This window comes from Vanellus vanellus, assembly GCF_965231255.1.
Source record: "Vanellus vanellus genome assembly, chromosome: 31".
Lineage (NCBI taxonomy): Eukaryota > Metazoa > Chordata > Aves > Charadriiformes > Charadriidae > Vanellus > Vanellus vanellus.
In genome coordinates, this window is record NC_138936.1 from 1020162 (window position 1) to 1037292 (window position 17131).

The following is a 17131-nucleotide window of genomic DNA, read 5'->3' on the forward strand; positions in this document are numbered from 1 at the left end:
GGCGGGCAGGGTGGTCTTGGCGGTGGTCCCAGCCCATGGCGCCCTCCTGGTGGACGCGGGCCGTCTCTCTGTGCCGGGCAGGGCTGCCCCCGGGGACACGCTGACCCCCCTGGTGCTGCGCCTCACCTACGATGCCACGGGGGACCCCATCGAGGTGGCCGGGGCCTGCGGCCGGCCTTGAGAGGACTCGGAGCTGGTGGCCGTGGCACGGTAGGGGCTGGGGGGCACCCCAGGGCGGTGGGGTTTGGTGGCTGGGGGGGAGAGGTGTTGGGGTGTTGGGTTAGGGAGGTGTGGAGGGATGGAGGAGAGGGGGATGGGTGGGCAGAAGGGTGGGTGGGTGGGTGGAGAGATGAGATGGGCAGAAGGATGGACGGGAGGGAGGAGGGAGAGAGATGGACGGGGGGTGGAAGGAGAGGTGGGATGGACAGGAGGGAGGACGGGCGGAATCAAGGGAAGGTGGGAGGAAGGGAGAGGGACAGACGCCTGGACAGGAGGGAGGACGGACGGAAGGACGGAGGCACAGTGGTGGGCAGAGGGGTGGGAGGGAGGAAGGACAGAAGGGTGGACACGTGGAAGGAGATCCCTGCGTGGGGAGGGTCGGGAGGCCCAAGGAGAGCCAGGGTGGGTGGGCAGACGGACAGTCGGCTGGCCAGGGGACGGGCAGATGGACAGACAGACGAGGGGTCTCCTCAGCTGCCCTTCGAGAAGGACTGCGGCGCCGGACAACGTCTGCGTCGACGACCTCCAGATCTCCTTCACTTCTCGGGGTAGGTGCCCCCGTTCCGTGTCGGGGGACACCTGCAGACACCAGGGTCTACCTCTGCCCTGCTCCCACCTGCTCTGCATCCCCCCAGGCTGCAGAACATCGTGGTGGGGTGACCGACGTGGTGGACATCACCATCGCCCTGCGCAACCGTGGGGAGAACTCGTATGGCACCACTGTCCAGCTGCAGCACGCCGAGGCCTCTCCTACCGCAAGGCTGTGGTGCTCAGGTACCACCCCACCGATCCCCCCCAAATCCTTCAACACCTCAAAGACCCTCCACAAGTCCATTGGGCCTCCTAAAGCCCTTCCAGATTGCCCTCGGGACCATCTACGAGTTCACGTGGGTGCCCAGTCCCCTCCACGTGTCCTCAAGATTCCCCAGAAGTCCGTGTGGCCGTCTGAACCCTCTCCAGATGTCCTGTAGACCCCCAGAAATCTATCTGGCCTCCAAACCCCCCTCCCACATGTCCTCAAGACCCTCTATAAGCCCGTGCGGCCCTCCTTAATCTTCTCCAGATGACACCAAGATATCCCAAATCCTTCCAGATGCCCTCAAGACCCCCCAGAAGCCTGTCTGGCCTCCAGCCCTCCCCTGACCACCCCCCTCTTTTCTTGCCCACCCGGTCCCCACCCCTGACATCCCCTGGGCTTTCTCAGTCCTCCAGGAGGTCCGTGTCGCTGCGCTGCAACTCAGAGCCATCGGTGGGATTGTGGGCGCAGGACCCTCTGCCTCGTCAACCACCCCATCTTCCACCCCGGCGCTGAGGTAGGAGGGGTGTCCCCGCGTCCCCCACCCTGCTGGGGCACTTGGGGACTGCCGCAGCGCGGAGGGTTTGGGGTGACACGCGGGCGTCCCATCCTGTCCCGCAGATCGTGTTCACCGTCACCCTGGATGTGCCCCACCGCGGAGCTGGGAGACGCGTTGGAGGTGGTGGCCAATGCCAGCAGGTGAGGGACAGGGGCACAGGGGGTGAGCGGGTGGGGGGACGACACAAGTGACCCCCGTGTGACAACCCCTCCGCCACAGTGACAACGGGGTGCAGGCTGGCCCGGGGCAGCGCGCCGCCATCCCGGTGAAGTACGCGTCTTCCTTCCTCGTCCTCACCAGGTAGGGGATGCCACCTCCACAGGCCACCCACCGCTGTCCCCGGCCTCCTCGCCCCACCTTCCCGATGGGCCACCATTCCCTGTCCCTCGCCCCCACCAGCCCCGTGTCGCTGGTCCCCCGTGTGCCACCGGCCCCATGTCCCTCACCTCCAACACGCCACTGGTGCCATGTCCCCGGTGCCCAGCGCCACCCTGACCATCGCTGGTCCCCAAAGGGCCACCAGCTCCGTGTCCCTCATCCCCAACCTGCCTCCAGCCCCATGTCCGCAGTCCCCAACGTGCCACGGCCCCATGTCTTTGGTCCCCGATGCGCCACCAGCCCCTGTCCCCGTGCCCCCACCATGTCCCCCCCCATCCCCACCAGCACCCCGGACTCCACCAAGTACGTCAACGTCTCGACCCGCGCGGGGGCCCCCACCAGCGCCACCGTCACCCACCACTACGAGGTGAGGGGGGGCGGCAAGGAGGAGGGTGTCAGGGGTCGATCCCGTGTCCCCCCGTCCCGCGGGGGGCTGTGGGGGGTCCTGTCCCCACCGTCCCCCTCCCGGCGGCAGGTGAAGATCTTGGGCCAGTGGTGACTCCCCATCAACGTTACCTTCATGGTCCCACGGCCCTGGGGGGACCCCGCTGTGGGACACGCTGGAGGTGACCCCCGACCAGGTAACGACACCCCCCCCCCCACCCACCCCCCAAAGGGAGTGACCCCCCCATCAGCCACCTCCCAAAAAGGGGGTCATCCCTACGGGCTGCCCCCAAATGGGGGGAGACCCCGTCAGCCGCCCCCCCAGTCATGGGGGTGACCCCAAAGCGGGGGCAGCCCGGGAAGGGGGTCCCCAATACTGGGGGTCCCCCCCCACCCCCTCCCGTCCCCATCAGGACCTGGTGCAGTGCTGGGTGGTTGTCCAGTCGGGGGTCCGCGACATCCCCACGGGGCTGCAGGAGCTGGTGAGTGCCCCCCCTCAAAATCCCCCTAATCCCCCCCCCGTGGCGGTGGGTCAGGGGGTGCCCCCCAATCCCCCCCATCACCCCCCAACCCCCCCCAGGGCTGCAGCGTGGCCGCCTGCCGGGAGCTGCAGTGTGGGGTCCCGCCGATGGAGCCCCCCCGGGCCGTGGGGTTCCGCCTCGGGGGGAGCCTGCCCTGGGCTGGATGGTGCAGGTAAGGGGGGGCCATGGGGCAGCTGTGGGGCAGCTATGGGGCAGCCGTGGGTGTCCGAGGTGGGGCCCCCCCCTCCGTCTGGCCCCGGGACGAGGGGCAAACCATGGAAGAGGAGGCCCCCCGTGCCCCACGGCGCTCCCCCGTGCCCCACGGCTGCCCCACACCTGTCGTCTCCCCCCCAGACCCCTCAGCCCAAGGTGGTTGTGCAGAGCTCGGCCCGGGTCTGCTACGATGTGGGGCGCTACCGGAACAGCGGGGGGGAAACGCAGCTCCAGGTGAGCCCCGGACCCCCGGGACAGAGCAGGGGCGGTGGGTTTGGGGGGGTCCCGGACCCCGCGGACATCCTCTCTCCCCCCCCCCCCTGCAGGTGCAGACGGAGGTGGAAGCGTGTGGAGAACCCCCAACCCACTGCCTCTCATCCTGGGGGCAGCGTGGGGGGCTGCTCCTGCTGGCCCTGCTGGCCCTGGGGCTCTACAAGGTGAGGGGGGGGGGTCTGGGAGAGCCCCCCTACATGGGGGGGTGGGTTTGGGGGGCTCCTCCCCCACCCCCTCCTCACCCCCCTTCTTTCTCCCCCCCTCCCAAAAAAAAATTCCCAGTTGGGCTTCTTCAAGCGCCGCTACAAGGAGATGATGGAGGGCGACGGGACCCCCACGGCCCCCCTGGGCGACCCCCAGGGGTGAGGGGACACCCCGGACCCCTGGGTGCCCTTGGGGTGGTGGTGGGTCACACAGACCCCTGGGTCCCCCCCTCATTAAATCCCTATTGCTGGAAGCCCCATGGTGTCTCGGTGTCTGCTCTGGGGCCCACACGCCTGCATCCGCCATGGGGCATGGCTGGAGGAAGCACATGGGGCAGTTTAGGACATTTATTACTTGGGGGGGGGGGCACCCCCGGGGTGGGGGGGTGTTTCCCCCCTTATTTCTCGTAACCTGTGGGGAGGGGGTTGGTGTGGGGGTTGTGGAAGAGCGTGTGGTTCCCATCACCCCATGGGAATGGCTGTGGGGAGAGAGAGAAGATGGGTGTCAGCCCCATGGTGTCCATCTACCCCAACGTCAGGTCCTCTACCTCCCCGTGGTGCCCATCTACCCCAACGTCAGGTCTTCCACACACCCCCCCCCCCCCCAGTGCCCATCTAATCCAACATCAGGTCCTTCCCCCCCCCCATGGTGCTCATCTACCCCAACGTCAGGTCCTCTACCTCCCTGTGGTGCCCATCTACCCCAACGTCAGGTCTTCCACCCCCCGCCCCCCACCCCGGTGCCCATCTCATCCAACATCTGGTCCTCTCCCCCCCATGGTGCCCATCTACCCCAGCATCAGGTCTTCTCCCCCTCCCATGGTGCCCATCTACCCCAACGTCAGGTCCTCTACCTCCCTGTGGTGCCCATCTACCCCAACGTCAGGTCTTCCACCCCCCGCCCCCCGCCCCGGTGCCCATCTCATCCAACATCTGGTCCTCTCCCCCCCATGGTGCCCATCTACCCCGGCATCAGGTCTTCTCCCCCCCCCATGGTGCCCATCTACCCCAACGTCAGGTCCTCTACCTCCCTGTGGTGCCCATCTACCCCAACGTCAGGTCTTCCACCCCCCGCCCCCACTCCCGGTGCCCATCTCATCCAACATCAGGTCCTCTCCCCCCCATGGTGCCCATCTACCCCGGCATCAGGTCTTCTCCCCCCCCCATGGTGCCCATCTCATCCAACATCAGGTCCTCTCCCCCCCATGGTGCCCATCTACCCCGGCGTCAGGTCTTCTCCCCCCCCCATGGTGCCCATCTACCCCAACGTCAGGTCCTCTCCCCCCCCCATGGTGCCCATCTACCCCGGCGTCAGGTCCTCTCCCCACCTTGGTGCGGATGCGGAGGTGGTGGTATGGCACGAACGCGGGGGGCGCGTGGTGGTGCCGTTTCTGCTCCAGCCACACGTTGAGCATGCAGACCCCCACCGCCGGCAGCGCCACCAGGAACGACAGCGCTCGCCACGTCCGACCTGACCCGCAGACAGCTTTGGGGCACCCCAAAACCCACCGCCCCCCCACCCCCACCCCAAAAACCATCCCAAACCCGTCCCAAAACACCACAAACCCACCCCAAAACACCCCAGTTCCACCCCAATGTGTCCCCAAAACACCCCACGCACCCCAATATCCCCCAACACGCCCCCTTCCCAGGCCACCAAAATGACCGGAGACACCCCCAAAACACCCCCAGTATTGCCCAAAACCACCCACTACAGCCCCAATAGCACCCAAAACACTCCAAAACCACTCCATACACCCCAATATTGCCCCAAACCACCCCAAAAACACCTGACAGAGCCCAAATATGACCCCAAACCCCACAAATCCTCATGGTGCACCCAAATATTGCCCAAAACCACCTCCAAAACCACCAGACAGCCCCAATATGACCTGAAAAGCCCCAAACCCACACGATACACACCAATATTGCCCCAAACCGCCCTGAAGCACCAGATACAACCCCGATACCCGTCAAAACACCCCAAAACCGCTTCATACACGCCAATACCACCCAAAAACCACCCCAACCCCCTGATACTCCCCCAAACCTGCCCCCCCACCCCAAAAAAAAAAACCCACCACCCCGGACCTGTGGCAGCCCCGGTGTGTGCCCCTGCGGCGGCAGCCATGGCCCTCCGTGGGGCAGCCCCCCAAGTGACCATGTCGGCGGTGAAGGGCGAGTGACGCTCCCCCCCCCCCCCCCTCAATCCCCCCCCCACGCCACGGTCACTGCGGTCACCGCGGCACCCCCCGTCCCGGCCAATGGGCTGAGGCCCGGCCCCAACTCGCTACAGGTGTTAAATATAGATCAGGGCTAAAAATAGACCGCGGACGGGGGGAATCAAGGGCGAAAGGAGGTCAAAGTGAGGGGCCGGATGCTTGGGACATCGGGGGGGGGGTCATGGGGGGCCCTGGCGTCCAGGGGACTGCCCCCACCCCCCCAAAAAAAAAAACCCCATCAGGGTGAGATGGGGGAGGGGGGAACGGGCCACGAAGCGGCTTTATTGGCAGCTGCAAAATGGAGGGTGGGGAGTGTGTGTGAGCTTAACCCCTCCCAAATTTGGGACCCAGGGGTCCGGGGGTGTCCCCTCACCCCTGGGGGTCGCCCAGGGGGGCCGTGGGGGTCCCGTCGTCCTCCATCATCTCCTTGTAGCGGCGCTTGAAGAAGCCCAACTGGGAATTTTTTTGGGGGGGGGGGAGAAAGAAGGGGGGTGAGGAGGGGGTGGGGGAGGAGCCCCCCAAACCCACCCCCCCATGTAGGGGGGCTCTCCCAGACCCCCCCCCCTCACCTTGTAGAGCCCCAGGGCCAGCAGGGCCAGCAGGAGCAGCCCCCCCACGCTGCCCCCCAGGATGAGAGGCAGTGGGTTGGGGGTCTCCACACGCTCCACCTCCGTCTGCACCTGCGGGGGGGGGGGGAGAGGATGTCCGCGGGGTCCGGGACCCCCCCAAACCCACCGCCCCCGCTCTGTCCCGGGGGTCCGGGGCTCACCTGGAGCTGCGTTTCCCCCCCGCTGTTCCGGTAGCGCCCCACATCGTAGCAGACCCGGGCCGAGCTCTGCACAACCACCTTGGGCTGAGGGGTCTGGGGGGGGGGACGACAGGTGTGGGGCAGCCGTGGGGCACGGGGGGAGCGCCGTGGGGCACGGGGGGGCCCTCCTCTTCCATGGTTTGCCCCTCGTCCCGGGGCAGACGGAGGGGGGGCCCCACCTCGGACACCCCACGGCTGCCCCATAGCTGCCCCACAGCTGCCCCATGGCCCCCCCTTACCTGCACCATCCAGCCCAGGGCCAGGCTCCCCCCGAGGCGGAACCCCACGGCCCGGGGGGGCTCCATCGGCGGGACCCCACACTGCAGCTCCCGGCAGGCGGCCACGCTGCAGCCCTGGGGGGGGATTGGGGGGTGATGGGGGGGATTGGGGGGCACCCCCTGACCCACCGCCACGGGGGGGGATTAGGGGGATTTGAGGGGGGGCACTCACCAGCTCCCGCAGCCCCGTGGGGATGTCGCGGACCCCCGAGCGCTCGGACACCACCCAGCACTGCACCAGGTCCTGATGGGGACGGGGAGGGGGTGGGGGGGGACCCCCAGTATTGGGGACCCCCTTCCCGGGCTGCCCCCGCTTTGGGGTCACCCCCATGACTGGGGGGGGCGGCTGACGGGGGTCTCCCCCCATTTGTGGGGCAGCCCGTAGGGATGACCCCCTTTTTGGGAGGTGGCTGATGGGGGTCACTCCCTTTTGGGGGGCAGTGGGGTGGGGGGGTGTCGTTACCTGGTCGGGGGTCACCTCCAGCGTGTCCCACAGCGGGGTCCCCCCCAGGGCCGTGGGGACCATGAAGGTAACGTTGATGGGGAGTCCCCACTGGCCCAAGATCTTCACCTGCCGCCGGGAGGGGGACGGTGGGGACAGGACCCCCCACAGCCCCCCGGCGGGACGGGGGGACACGGGATCGACCCCTGACACCCTCCTCCTTGCCGCCCCCCCCTCACCTCGTAGTGGTGGGTGACGGTGGCGCTGGTGGGGGCCCCCGCGCGGGTCGAGACGTTGACGTACTTGGTGGAGTCCGGGGTGCTGGTGGGGATGGGGGGGGACATGGTGGGGGGCACGGGGACAGGGGCTGGTGGCGCATCGGGGACCAAAGACATGGGGCCGGTGGCACGTTGGGGACTGCGGACATGGGGCTGGAGGCAGGTTGGGGATGAGGGACACGGAGCTGGTGGCCCTTTGGGGACCAGCGATGGTCAGGGTGGTGCGCTGGGCACCGGGGACATGGCACCAGTGGCGTGTTGGAGGTGAGGGACATGGGGCCGGTGGCACACGGGGGACCAGCGACACGGGGCTGGTGGGGCCGAGGGACAGGGAATGGTGGCCCATCGGGAAGGTGGGGCGAGGAGGCCGGGGACAGCGGTGGGTGGCCTGTGGAGGTGGCATCCCCTACCTGGTGAGGACGAGGAAGACGCCGTACTTCACCGGGATGGCGGCGCGCTGCCCCGGGCCAGCCTGCACCCCGTTGTCACTGTGGCGGAGGGGTTGTCACACGGGGGTCACTTGTGTCCGTCCCCCCCCACCGCTCACCCCCTGTGCCCCTGTCCCTCACCTGCTGGCATTGGCCACCACCTCCAACGCGTCTCCCAGCTCCGCGCGGTGGGGCACATCCAGGGTGACGGTGAACACGATCTGCGGGACAGGATGGGACGCCCGCGTGTCACCCCAAACCCTCCGCGCTGCGGCGTCCCCAAGTGCCCCAGCAGGGTGGGGGAGAGGCGGGGACATCCCTCCTACCTCGGCGCCGGGGTGGAAGATGGGGTGGTTGACGAGGCAGAGGGTCCTGCGCCACAATCCCACCGCCAGCTCTGAGTTGCAGCGCAGCGACACGGACCTCCTGGAGGACTGAGAAGGCCCCAGGGGGTGTCAGGGGTGGGGACGTGGGTGGGCAAGAAAAGAGGGGGGTGGTCAGGGGAGGGCTGGAGGCCAGACAGGCTTCTGGGGGGTCTTGAGGGCATCTGGAAGGATTTGGGATATCTTGGTGTCATCTGGAGAAGGTTCAGGTGGCCGCACGGGCTTATAGAGGGTCTTGAGGACATGTGGAGGGGGGTTTGGAGGCCAGATAGATTTCTGGGGGTCTACAGGACATCTGGAGAGGGTTCAGACGGCCACACGGACTTCTGGGGAATCTTGAGGACACGTGGAGGGGAGCTGGGCACCCACGTGAACTCGTAGATGGTCCCGAGGGCATCTGGAAGGGCTTTAGGAGGCCCAATGGACTTGTGGAGGGTCTTTGAGGTGTTGAAGGATTTGGGGGGGATCGGTGGGGGTACCTGGAGCACCACAGCCTTGCGGTAGGAGAGGGCCTCGGCGTGCTGCAGCTGGACAGTGGTGCCATACGAGTTCTCCCCACGGTTGCGCAGGGCGATGGTGATGTCCACCACGTCGGTCACCCCCACCACGATGTTCTGCAGCCTGGGGGGATGCAGAGCAGGTGGGAGCAGGCAGAGGTAGACCCTGGTGTCTGCAGGTGTCCCCCCGACACGGAACGGGGGCACCTACCCCGAGAAGTTGAAGGAGATCTGGAGGTCGTCGACGCAGACGTTGTCGGCGCCGCAGTCCTTCTCGAAGGGCAGCTGAGGAGACCCCTCGTCTGTCTGTCCATCTGCCCGTCCCCTGGCCAGCCGACTGTCCGTCTGCCCACCCACCCTGGCTCTCCTTGGGCCTCCCGACCCTCCCCACGCAGGGATCTCCTTCCACGTGTCCACCCTTCTGTCCTTCCTCCCTCCCACCCCTCTGCCCACCTGTGCCTCCGTCCTTCCGTCCGTCCTCCCTCCTGTCCAGGCGTCTGTCCCTCCTCCCTTCCTCCCACCTTCCCTTGATTCCGCCCGTCCTCCCTCCTGTCCATCCCACCTCTCCTTCCACCCCCCGTCCATCTCTCCCTCCTCCCTCCCGTCCATCCTTCTGCCCATCTCATCTCTCCACCCACCCACCCACCCTTCTGCCCACCCATCCCCCCTCTCCTCCATCCCTCCACACCTCCCTAACCCAACACCCCAACACCTCTCCCCCCCAGCCACCAAACCCCACCGCCCTGGGGTGCCCCCCAGCCCCTACCGTGCCCACGGCCACCAGCTCCGAGTCCTCGCTCAAGGCCGGCCGCAGGCCCCCGGCCACCTCGATGGGGTCCCCCGTGGCATCGTAGGTGAGGCGCAGCACCAGGGGGGTCAGCGTGTCCCGGGGGCAGCCCTGCCCGGCACAGAGAGACGGCCGCGTCCACCAGGAGGGCGCCATGGGCTGGGACACCGCCAGACCACCCTGCCGCCGCCTTTCCCCGCACCCACCGTGAAGGCGATGGCGAAGGTCTCGCACCTCTGGCCGACGCTCACTCGGAGGGTCCCGTTGCGGACGGCGGTGCCGCCGGCAAAGACGGCACGGACCATTGCCCGGCCGGGGTCCAGGGCCGCCTGGTACCGCAGGGTGGCGGCCAGTTGGCTGCCTGCGGGGAAAGGAGGGGCAGGTGGGTGGCCGGGGTCTCCGGCAGACCCCAGCACGGTGGGAAAGGGGGAGATGGAGAGCCCCGTGGCTTTCGGAGGGTCTTGAGGCCACCTCAGGCGGTTTAGGAGGCCGGGTGGACTTGCGAGGGTTCGGGGACATCTAGAGGGGGCTCGGGGGATCTTGAGGGCATCTGGAGTGGCTGTGGGAGGCCAGAGGGAGATGTGGGTGGCTTGGGAGACATCTGGAGGGGATTTAGAAGGCCACAGGGACGTCGGGGGGGCTCGGGGGATACCTGGAAGGGCTTTGGGAGGACGGAGGGGCTTCTGAGGGTCTTAGGAAGGCGGGGAGGGGGTGCTGGGGGTGCGTGTACAGCTCTGGGGGGTCTTGGGGGCACTTGCAGATGCTTTGGGGGTCCAGACGGACTTCTGGGAGGTCTCACCAAAGTTATCAGGGGTTTTCTTAGTGCTGAGGAAGCAGATCTTGGCCTGGGCCACTTCCCCCCTGAGTGCTTCCTCCTCTTGGCAGTCAAAGGCGGCTGTGGGTATCTCCTGGGGCTGGAAAGCCACCGTCATGCGGATCTTGAGCAGCGGTTGGGACCTGGCGGTGACAACCAGAGGGGCGCTGGTGGGGGCCACTGCATCCTCCAGGCTGTGGAAGGTCCAAGGTGGGTTCCCCGCGCACACCTGAGCAGCAGAACCTGTCCCTGGGAGCCCACGGCCACGTCCGGCAGCCTGTCCCCTGTCAGGTCCCGGCCACCGCTGATGGCCTGGCCAAAATAGCGTGGTCCGCTGGAGAACCGGGCACCTGGGATGCGCTGGGGAGTGGGGAGAGAGAGGTGCCCGAGCGGGTGAGACATCTCTGGCGCCCACACCACTCCCAGCACCTGGGACACCTTCAGGAGCTGGAGCGTCTCCAGCTCCCAGGACACCGTTGGCGCCTGGAGCATCTCCAGCACACGAGACGTCTTCATCACCCAGGAAGCCTCCAGGATCCAAGATGTCTTCAGCACCCAAGGCGCGTCGAACACCCAGGATGTATCCAGCACCCAGAACATCTCCACCACCCGGGATGTCTCCGGCACCCAGTACACCTCCCGCACCCAGTACACCTCCCGCACCCAGCATGTCCCCACCACCTGAGACCTCTCCGCCACCCAGCAGACACCCCTGACCTGGGACGTGCCCACCCCAGGGACCAGAAGCAGTGGGGAGGCCTCACCTGGCTGTACTGGGAGGCGACGCCACCCTGTGTCCCACGGAAGACGTAGACGGCCCCCCGCTCCTCATCCTCCAGCGGGGCCCCCACAGCCACATCGGGCCACTGGTCCCCGTCCACATCCCCCAGGCGGCCCAGACTGGCCCCAAAGCGCCCCAAGGGGTGGCCAGGCTGTCCCTGCAGCGTCTGCTTGCACCGCAGCCGGCCAGCCTGGGGGGACACGAGGCGCTGGGTGTCCCCTTCTGCCTGCCCCGCCGCCCGGTGGGACGGGACGGGACGGGACGGGACGGGACGGGACGGGACGGGATGGGATGGGACGGGATGGGATGGGACGGGATGGGACAGGATGGGACGGGGGTCCCCTACCTGGGGCCTCAGGCCGCAGACGGCCACGCGGCCCCCGCTGCCGGCCCCGTAGAACATGGGGGCCCCCACCAGCACCACCTCGGCCGAGCCGTCCCCGTCGGTGTCCAGGGCGCACAGGGACGCCCCGAAGTAGGAGCCCACCTGCGGGGACGAGCGGCCACGGGACTGCTTGGAGGGGGGGTCCTCCCCCACCCCGGCGCCCCCCGTCCCTTCCCCATGTCCCCACCCGTACCTGCGGCCCAGTGGCATCGGCCAGCAGCTCCCAGGCAGCCCGGGGGCCGCCGAGGCGGAAGAGCAGGAGGCGGCCGACATGGCGGTAGCGGGGGGCCCCCAGCGCCAGCGCCCAGCTGCCCTGCAGGGACAGGGACTCGGCCGCGTAGCCTGGTCACAGCAGGGGTCAGCGGGGGACAGTGGCCCCAGGAGATGTGCGGGGACGCCGGTGTCCCCAGGACCTCACGGGGGCACCAACATCCCCCAGGAACTCATGGGGGCACCAACACCCCAAAGTCTCTCATGGAGATGCTGATGTCCCATGGACCTCGTGGGGACACCAACATCCCCCATGTCCTCGTGGGGACACCAACGACCAACTGGAACTTTGTGAGGACATTGATGTCCCCAGGAATCTCACCGGGACATTCCCCAGCACCTGCTGTCCCCAAGAACCTCCTGGGAACCCAACGTCCCCAGCCCCACATGGGCACCCTCCAGAGGACACCGACATCCCCAGGACTCCCCCAGGGGACACCACCATCCCCGGCACCCCGGTGGGGACCCCTCTGTCCCCGTCCCAGGCAGCCCTTACCCAAGTAGGCGTCGTTCATGTCCCCGGCGGATCGGGACACATTGACGAAGGTGGTGGCCCCATTCCTGCCGTAGACAAAGACCCCTCCGGACCAGTCGTAGGCGCCCACCGCTCCCAGTACAGGCCCCTCCTGCACCAGTAAAGATGGGGAGGGGGGACAGCGGTGGGGGGAGAGCAGTCAGTCCTGCCCCAGGGACACCCCACGGGCCTGGGGACAGTCTTGGGTGGCCGGGGGGACACTTACGGGGGTGAGCAGGGCGCTGAAGCCCTCCTGGGCCATCTCCAGCTGGAAGGAGCTGCTGTCGGCAGACTGGGTGCCTGGGGGACGTGTGGAGTGAGCGGTGGCCACCCACTGATCCTTCGGCTCCTCCTGGCCACCCCCCGTCCCACCAGTACCCTCGATGGCAAAGATCTTCTCCTGCAGCTGGTTCTGGATGCCCTGCAGGGCGTCAAAGTTGTCCACCCGGAAGACATGGTCCTTGCTGGGCTCGGAGGCGATGGTGCGGAGCTCTTCCACCGCAGCGGGATCCAAGAAGGCGCTGCCCACCTGCGGCCAGAGAAGGACAGTTGGGTGGAGGGACAGAGAGGTTTGGGGAGAGAAGGAAGGGTGGATGGACAGGTCTTTGGGGAGGGAGGGATGGACAGACATGAATAGAGTGGATGGAGATGGTTGGAGATGGACAGGTGTGTGGATGGATGGATGGAGAAGTCTGGGCATGGGTGGATGGATGGCCACGTGTGGGGATGTTTGAAGATGGACAGGGTGCTTCTAGATGGGCAGATGGACATAGGTGTTTGGAGATGGACAGATGGATGCATGGATGGCTGTGTTTGAAAAGAGAGGGAGGGACAGACGGAGGGAGGGATGGATGGATGGATGGATGGATGGATGGATGATGTTGTGTGTAGATGGAGATGTTGGGGATGGGTGGATGGAGGTTTTTGGACAACACTCACTCACCCCGATGGCGTAGCGGATGATCCCCGCCTGCGCTGCTTCAGGGATGACGTGTTCATAGTCCAGCATATCCCCATACTTCTGCCCATCTGTCACCACAATGAGGATCTTGTGGGCACCTTCCCGGGCTCCGTTCCTCAGGGTGAAGAGTTGCCTCCTGCCCCAGGGGTATGGAATGGATGGATGGTCACTTTGGGATGACGGGGTGGCCCCGAGGGGGAGGGAGGGGGCAGGACGGGTCTGGGGGCAGGACCTACACCACGTTCTGGATAGCACTGGCTGTGCAGGTGGTCCCTCTGCTCTGCACGATGCGGTGGATCTTTGACACACGCTCCGCCAGGGACATCCGGGCAAAGGTGGTGAAGTCAAAATGGAGGGTGGAATCAGTGGAGAACTGCATGAGGGCAAACTGGCCACAGGGCAGGGGGGAAGGGGAGGCGATGTTGATGGGGCAGGATCAGGCCACCCATGGGTGCCCGGGACCTGGCCCTGGAGGGGGTTGTCACCTACACGGGTGTCAGTGCTCTCAAAGCGGCTCATGACCTGGGTGATGAAGGTCTTCATCCTCTCGAAGTCGTTGGTCATGATGCTGCCTGAACCGTCCACGAGGAAGACAATGTCGGAGGCCTTCGTGGGGCAACCTGGGGAGGGGATGGAGAAATGGGGGGCGGTGGAGGGAAAGATGCACAGCATGACCCTGTGAGGCCTATCCACCCCGGTGTCAGGTCTTCACCAACCCCTGGGACCCATCTACCCTTGCGCCCGGTCTTCTCCACCCCACCTTCAACCCCCTAGAGCCCCTCACCCCGGTGTCAGGCCCCCCCCGCCCCGTACCTGGCAGGGTGGCAAGGAGGGTGTTCCCTGAAGACAGGAGGAAGCAGAGCCCCCGCAGCTCCATGTTCACCCCACAAGCCCTCCGCGCCGTGGGGCCGCATGCCTGTGGCCCAAGACAGGGTGACGCCATGTTCCCTCAACTGCCCCCAGGCCCCCATAGATCCCAGTGTTCTCCAATAGGTGCCAGAAGGCCTCAAGCAACCCCAACAGGCCCCAGGAGACCCCAAGAGAACCCCAGTAGACTCCAATAGAATCCAATAGACCCCAGCAGACCCCAAAAGACCCCCCAACCCCCCAATAGATCCTAGTAGACCTCAAGAGACCCCAAAAGACCCCAATAGACCCCCAAAAGACCCTAGTGAACCCCAACAGAACCCCAGTAGCCCCCCACTACCCCCCAGTTAGACCCCAGCAGATCCCAACAGACCCTAGCAGACCCCAAGAGATCCCAGTAGACCCCAAGAGACACCAGCATACCCCAAAAGATCCCAATAGGCCCTAGTAAACCCCAACAGAATCCCAGTAGATCCCAATACACCCTAGTGGACACCAAAAGACCCCAATAGAACCCTAGTGGACACCAAAAGACCCTAATAGAAGCCTAGTAGACCCCAAAAGACCCCAATAGAACCCTACTAGATGCCCAAAAGACCCCACTAGCCCCTGGTAGACCCCAAAAGACCCCAATAGCTCTTAGTAGATCCCCAGTAGCCCCCAGAATACACCAAGGGACCCCAAGAGACATTAGCAGACCCCAATGGTAGACCCTAAGAGAGTCCAGCAGACCTCACTGGTCCCCCTCAGTGGGGGTGATGGCCCCACCTCCCCAAAGTCCCCCCAACCCCACTGTTGTGGCCCGCAGCCCTGCCCATCCCTTTGCCACCCCCTCACCCCATGGACCACCCCGACGAAAGATGGGACCCACCAGGAGCTGGGATCCGTGGGCCACCAGGGACAAGCCCAGAGACATGGATGTCACCTCTGGAGGGGCTTCGGGGGGGGGGGGGGGACGGGGGAGAGAGGTGTGATGGGGGATCCATGCGTCTGGGTGGCCCCCTCCCCACCCCCCCCCCCCCTCCTGGGGGGGACACCCCAACATCCTACCGGTGACGGGGACGTTGTGGCATCTCCCGGTCCCAAAGTGGCACTGATAGACCCCCCCTGTCTCACTGGCGCCTCTTGGCTCCAGGGGAGCCCCCACCAGCACCCTGAGGTGGGGGTACAGCGATCAGGGGGGTGTCCTGTGGTGGTGGTGGTGGGGCACCCAAGGGTGATGGTGGTGGGGACGGGGATGAGGGGACACACCTACCCGCCATCGACCTGCGCCACACTGTGTCCGAAGGATTCCCCAGTCCCCCAAAAAACCATCGCTGTCTCTTGGTCCAGTCCGGAGCTGAGGGTGGGTGGCAACCCTGGGGGGGGGTTGGGGGTGGAGGAGGGGACCCAGGCGTTGGGGGACCCCCATCCCCCCCCCCAAAAAAAACCCGGGGGACACCCCCCCCCCCAAAAAAAAAAACCAAAACAGGAGACCCAGGTGACTGGGGACTCCCACCCCCCCGTCCCCAAAACCCCCAGGGGATACCCCCCCCAAAAAAAAAACACCCCAGGGACCCAGGCATCCAGGGATTCCCCCCCCCCCCCAAGAAATCCGGGGACCCCCCCTCCTCCCAATCCCGGGGGACCCAGGTGATGGGGGACCCCCATCCCTCCCCCAATCCCCCCAGGGGACCGTGGCATCCGGGGGGGGGGGGAATATCCCCCAGGTATCCCCCCCCCACCTGCGCAGAGCGCGGCGAGCAGCACCCATGGGTGCATGGCAGCTGCGCTGGGGGGGTGCGGGGAAGGAGAAGTGAGAAGGGTGGAGGGGGTGGGGCTGTGTTTTTTGGTTTTTTGGGGGGATGGGGATTTTTTTTTTTTTGGGGGGGGGGGGGGGGAGGGGCACCCCAAACCGGTGTGGTTAACCACAACCTATCTGCACCCCAAAATGAACGGGGGCGGCGGGGGGGGGGGGGGGCTTGATCCAAATCAGATGGAGCCCAAATCGGGTAGACCCCAAATAGGGGTGACCCCATCCAAGCAACGACCCCTCCCCCAAAAAGGGTCCCCCACAGCTCCCCCCCCCCCAGCAGCACCCATAGGTGGCAGGAAGCGGTCGGGGTTATTTACAGCCAGCGGCGAACCCACAAGTGTGGGGCCCGAACACCCGTGTCCGTCCCGTGTCCCTCTCCCAGCCCCACGTCGTGCGTCACAGTCCCCCGGATGCCTGGGGGTGCGAGGGGGGGTGCCACGTGTGCATCACCCCGAATTTGGGGCGGGTGAATGAGCATAAAACCCCAAACTGACCCAAAAGGTTGGGGGGGGAATTGGGCTGAAAGGGGGCGGGGGGGTTGAAACAAAAAGAAGGGGGTGAATCGACCCCAAAGAGGGGAGAAATTGGCGCAAACAGTGTGAAATTGAGCCACAAAGGGAAGGGAAATAGACACAAAACTGCAGGGAACAGCCCCAAAGTGGAGGAAATGGGTCCCAAAGTGGGTAAAATTGGCCCCAAAGTGGGCGAAATTGGCCTCAAAGTGGGCGAAATCGGCCTCAAAGTCGGTGAAATCGGCCTCAAATGGGTGAAAATTCGCCCAAAGTGGGTGAAATCAGCCCCAAAGTGGGTGAAACTGGGCCCAAAGTGGATGAAATCGACCGCAAGGTGGGTGAAATCAGCCCCAAAGTGGAGGAAATAGGCCCCAAAGTGACCCAAAGTGACCCAAACTGACCCAAAAGGTTGGGGGGGGAATTGGGCTGAAAGGGGGTGGGGGCTTGAAACAAAAAGAAGGGGGTGAATCGACCCCAAAGAGGGGAGAAATTGGGGCAAACAGTGTGAAATTGAGCCACAAAGGGAAGGGAAATAGACACAAAACTGCAGGGAACAGCCCCAA

At 65.9% G+C, this 17131-nt stretch overlaps 2 protein-coding genes across 2 annotated transcripts in view; both read right to left on the bottom strand.

The window, feature by feature from the left end:
• Nucleotides 1–15552, bottom strand: part of LOC309682733 (integrin alpha-M-like) — a 16595-nt gene extending 1043 nt beyond the window's left edge. Inside the window, exons 1-27 of the mRNA XM_082496848.1 lie at nt 15517–15552; nt 15312–15415; nt 14208–14310; nt 13884–14014; nt 13631–13782; nt 13377–13530; nt 12812–12962; nt 12660–12733; nt 12202–12545; nt 11611–11962; nt 11248–11454; nt 10713–10843; nt 10469–10626; nt 9876–10030; nt 9649–9780; nt 9094–9167; nt 8865–9006; nt 8329–8436; nt 8144–8223; nt 7985–8062; nt 7536–7617; nt 7318–7425; nt 7027–7098; nt 6816–6929; nt 6538–6630; nt 6338–6448; nt 6142–6221 (exon numbers count right to left, since the gene is read on the bottom strand). Coding sequence (XP_082352974.1) covers nt 6142–6221; nt 6338–6448; nt 6538–6630; nt 6816–6929; nt 7027–7098; nt 7318–7425; nt 7536–7617; nt 7985–8062; nt 8144–8223; nt 8329–8436; nt 8865–9006; nt 9094–9167; nt 9649–9780; nt 9876–10030; nt 10469–10626; nt 10713–10843; nt 11248–11454; nt 11611–11962; nt 12202–12545; nt 12660–12733; nt 12812–12962; nt 13377–13530; nt 13631–13782; nt 13884–14014; nt 14208–14310; nt 15312–15415; nt 15517–15523 — 3497 coding nt within the window. The 5' untranslated portion in view covers nt 15524–15552. The remainder of the gene's footprint in view (nt 1–6141; nt 6222–6337; nt 6449–6537; nt 6631–6815; nt 6930–7026; nt 7099–7317; nt 7426–7535; nt 7618–7984; nt 8063–8143; nt 8224–8328; nt 8437–8864; nt 9007–9093; nt 9168–9648; nt 9781–9875; nt 10031–10468; nt 10627–10712; nt 10844–11247; nt 11455–11610; nt 11963–12201; nt 12546–12659; nt 12734–12811; nt 12963–13376; nt 13531–13630; nt 13783–13883; nt 14015–14207; nt 14311–15311; nt 15416–15516) is intronic.
• LOC309682652 (cytochrome c oxidase subunit 6A2, mitochondrial-like) lies at nt 3880–5739 on the bottom strand. The gene is made up of 3 exons (XM_082496758.1): nt 5638–5739; nt 4875–5017; nt 3880–4025 (listed from the first exon to the last, which is right to left on the bottom strand). The coding sequence occupies exons 1-3, from the start codon at nt 5708–5710 to the stop codon at nt 3945–3947; spliced, it is 297 nt and encodes a 98-aa protein (XP_082352884.1). The 5' UTR covers nt 5711–5739; the 3' UTR covers nt 3880–3944.
• Nucleotides 15553–17131: the final 1579 nt, after the last annotated feature.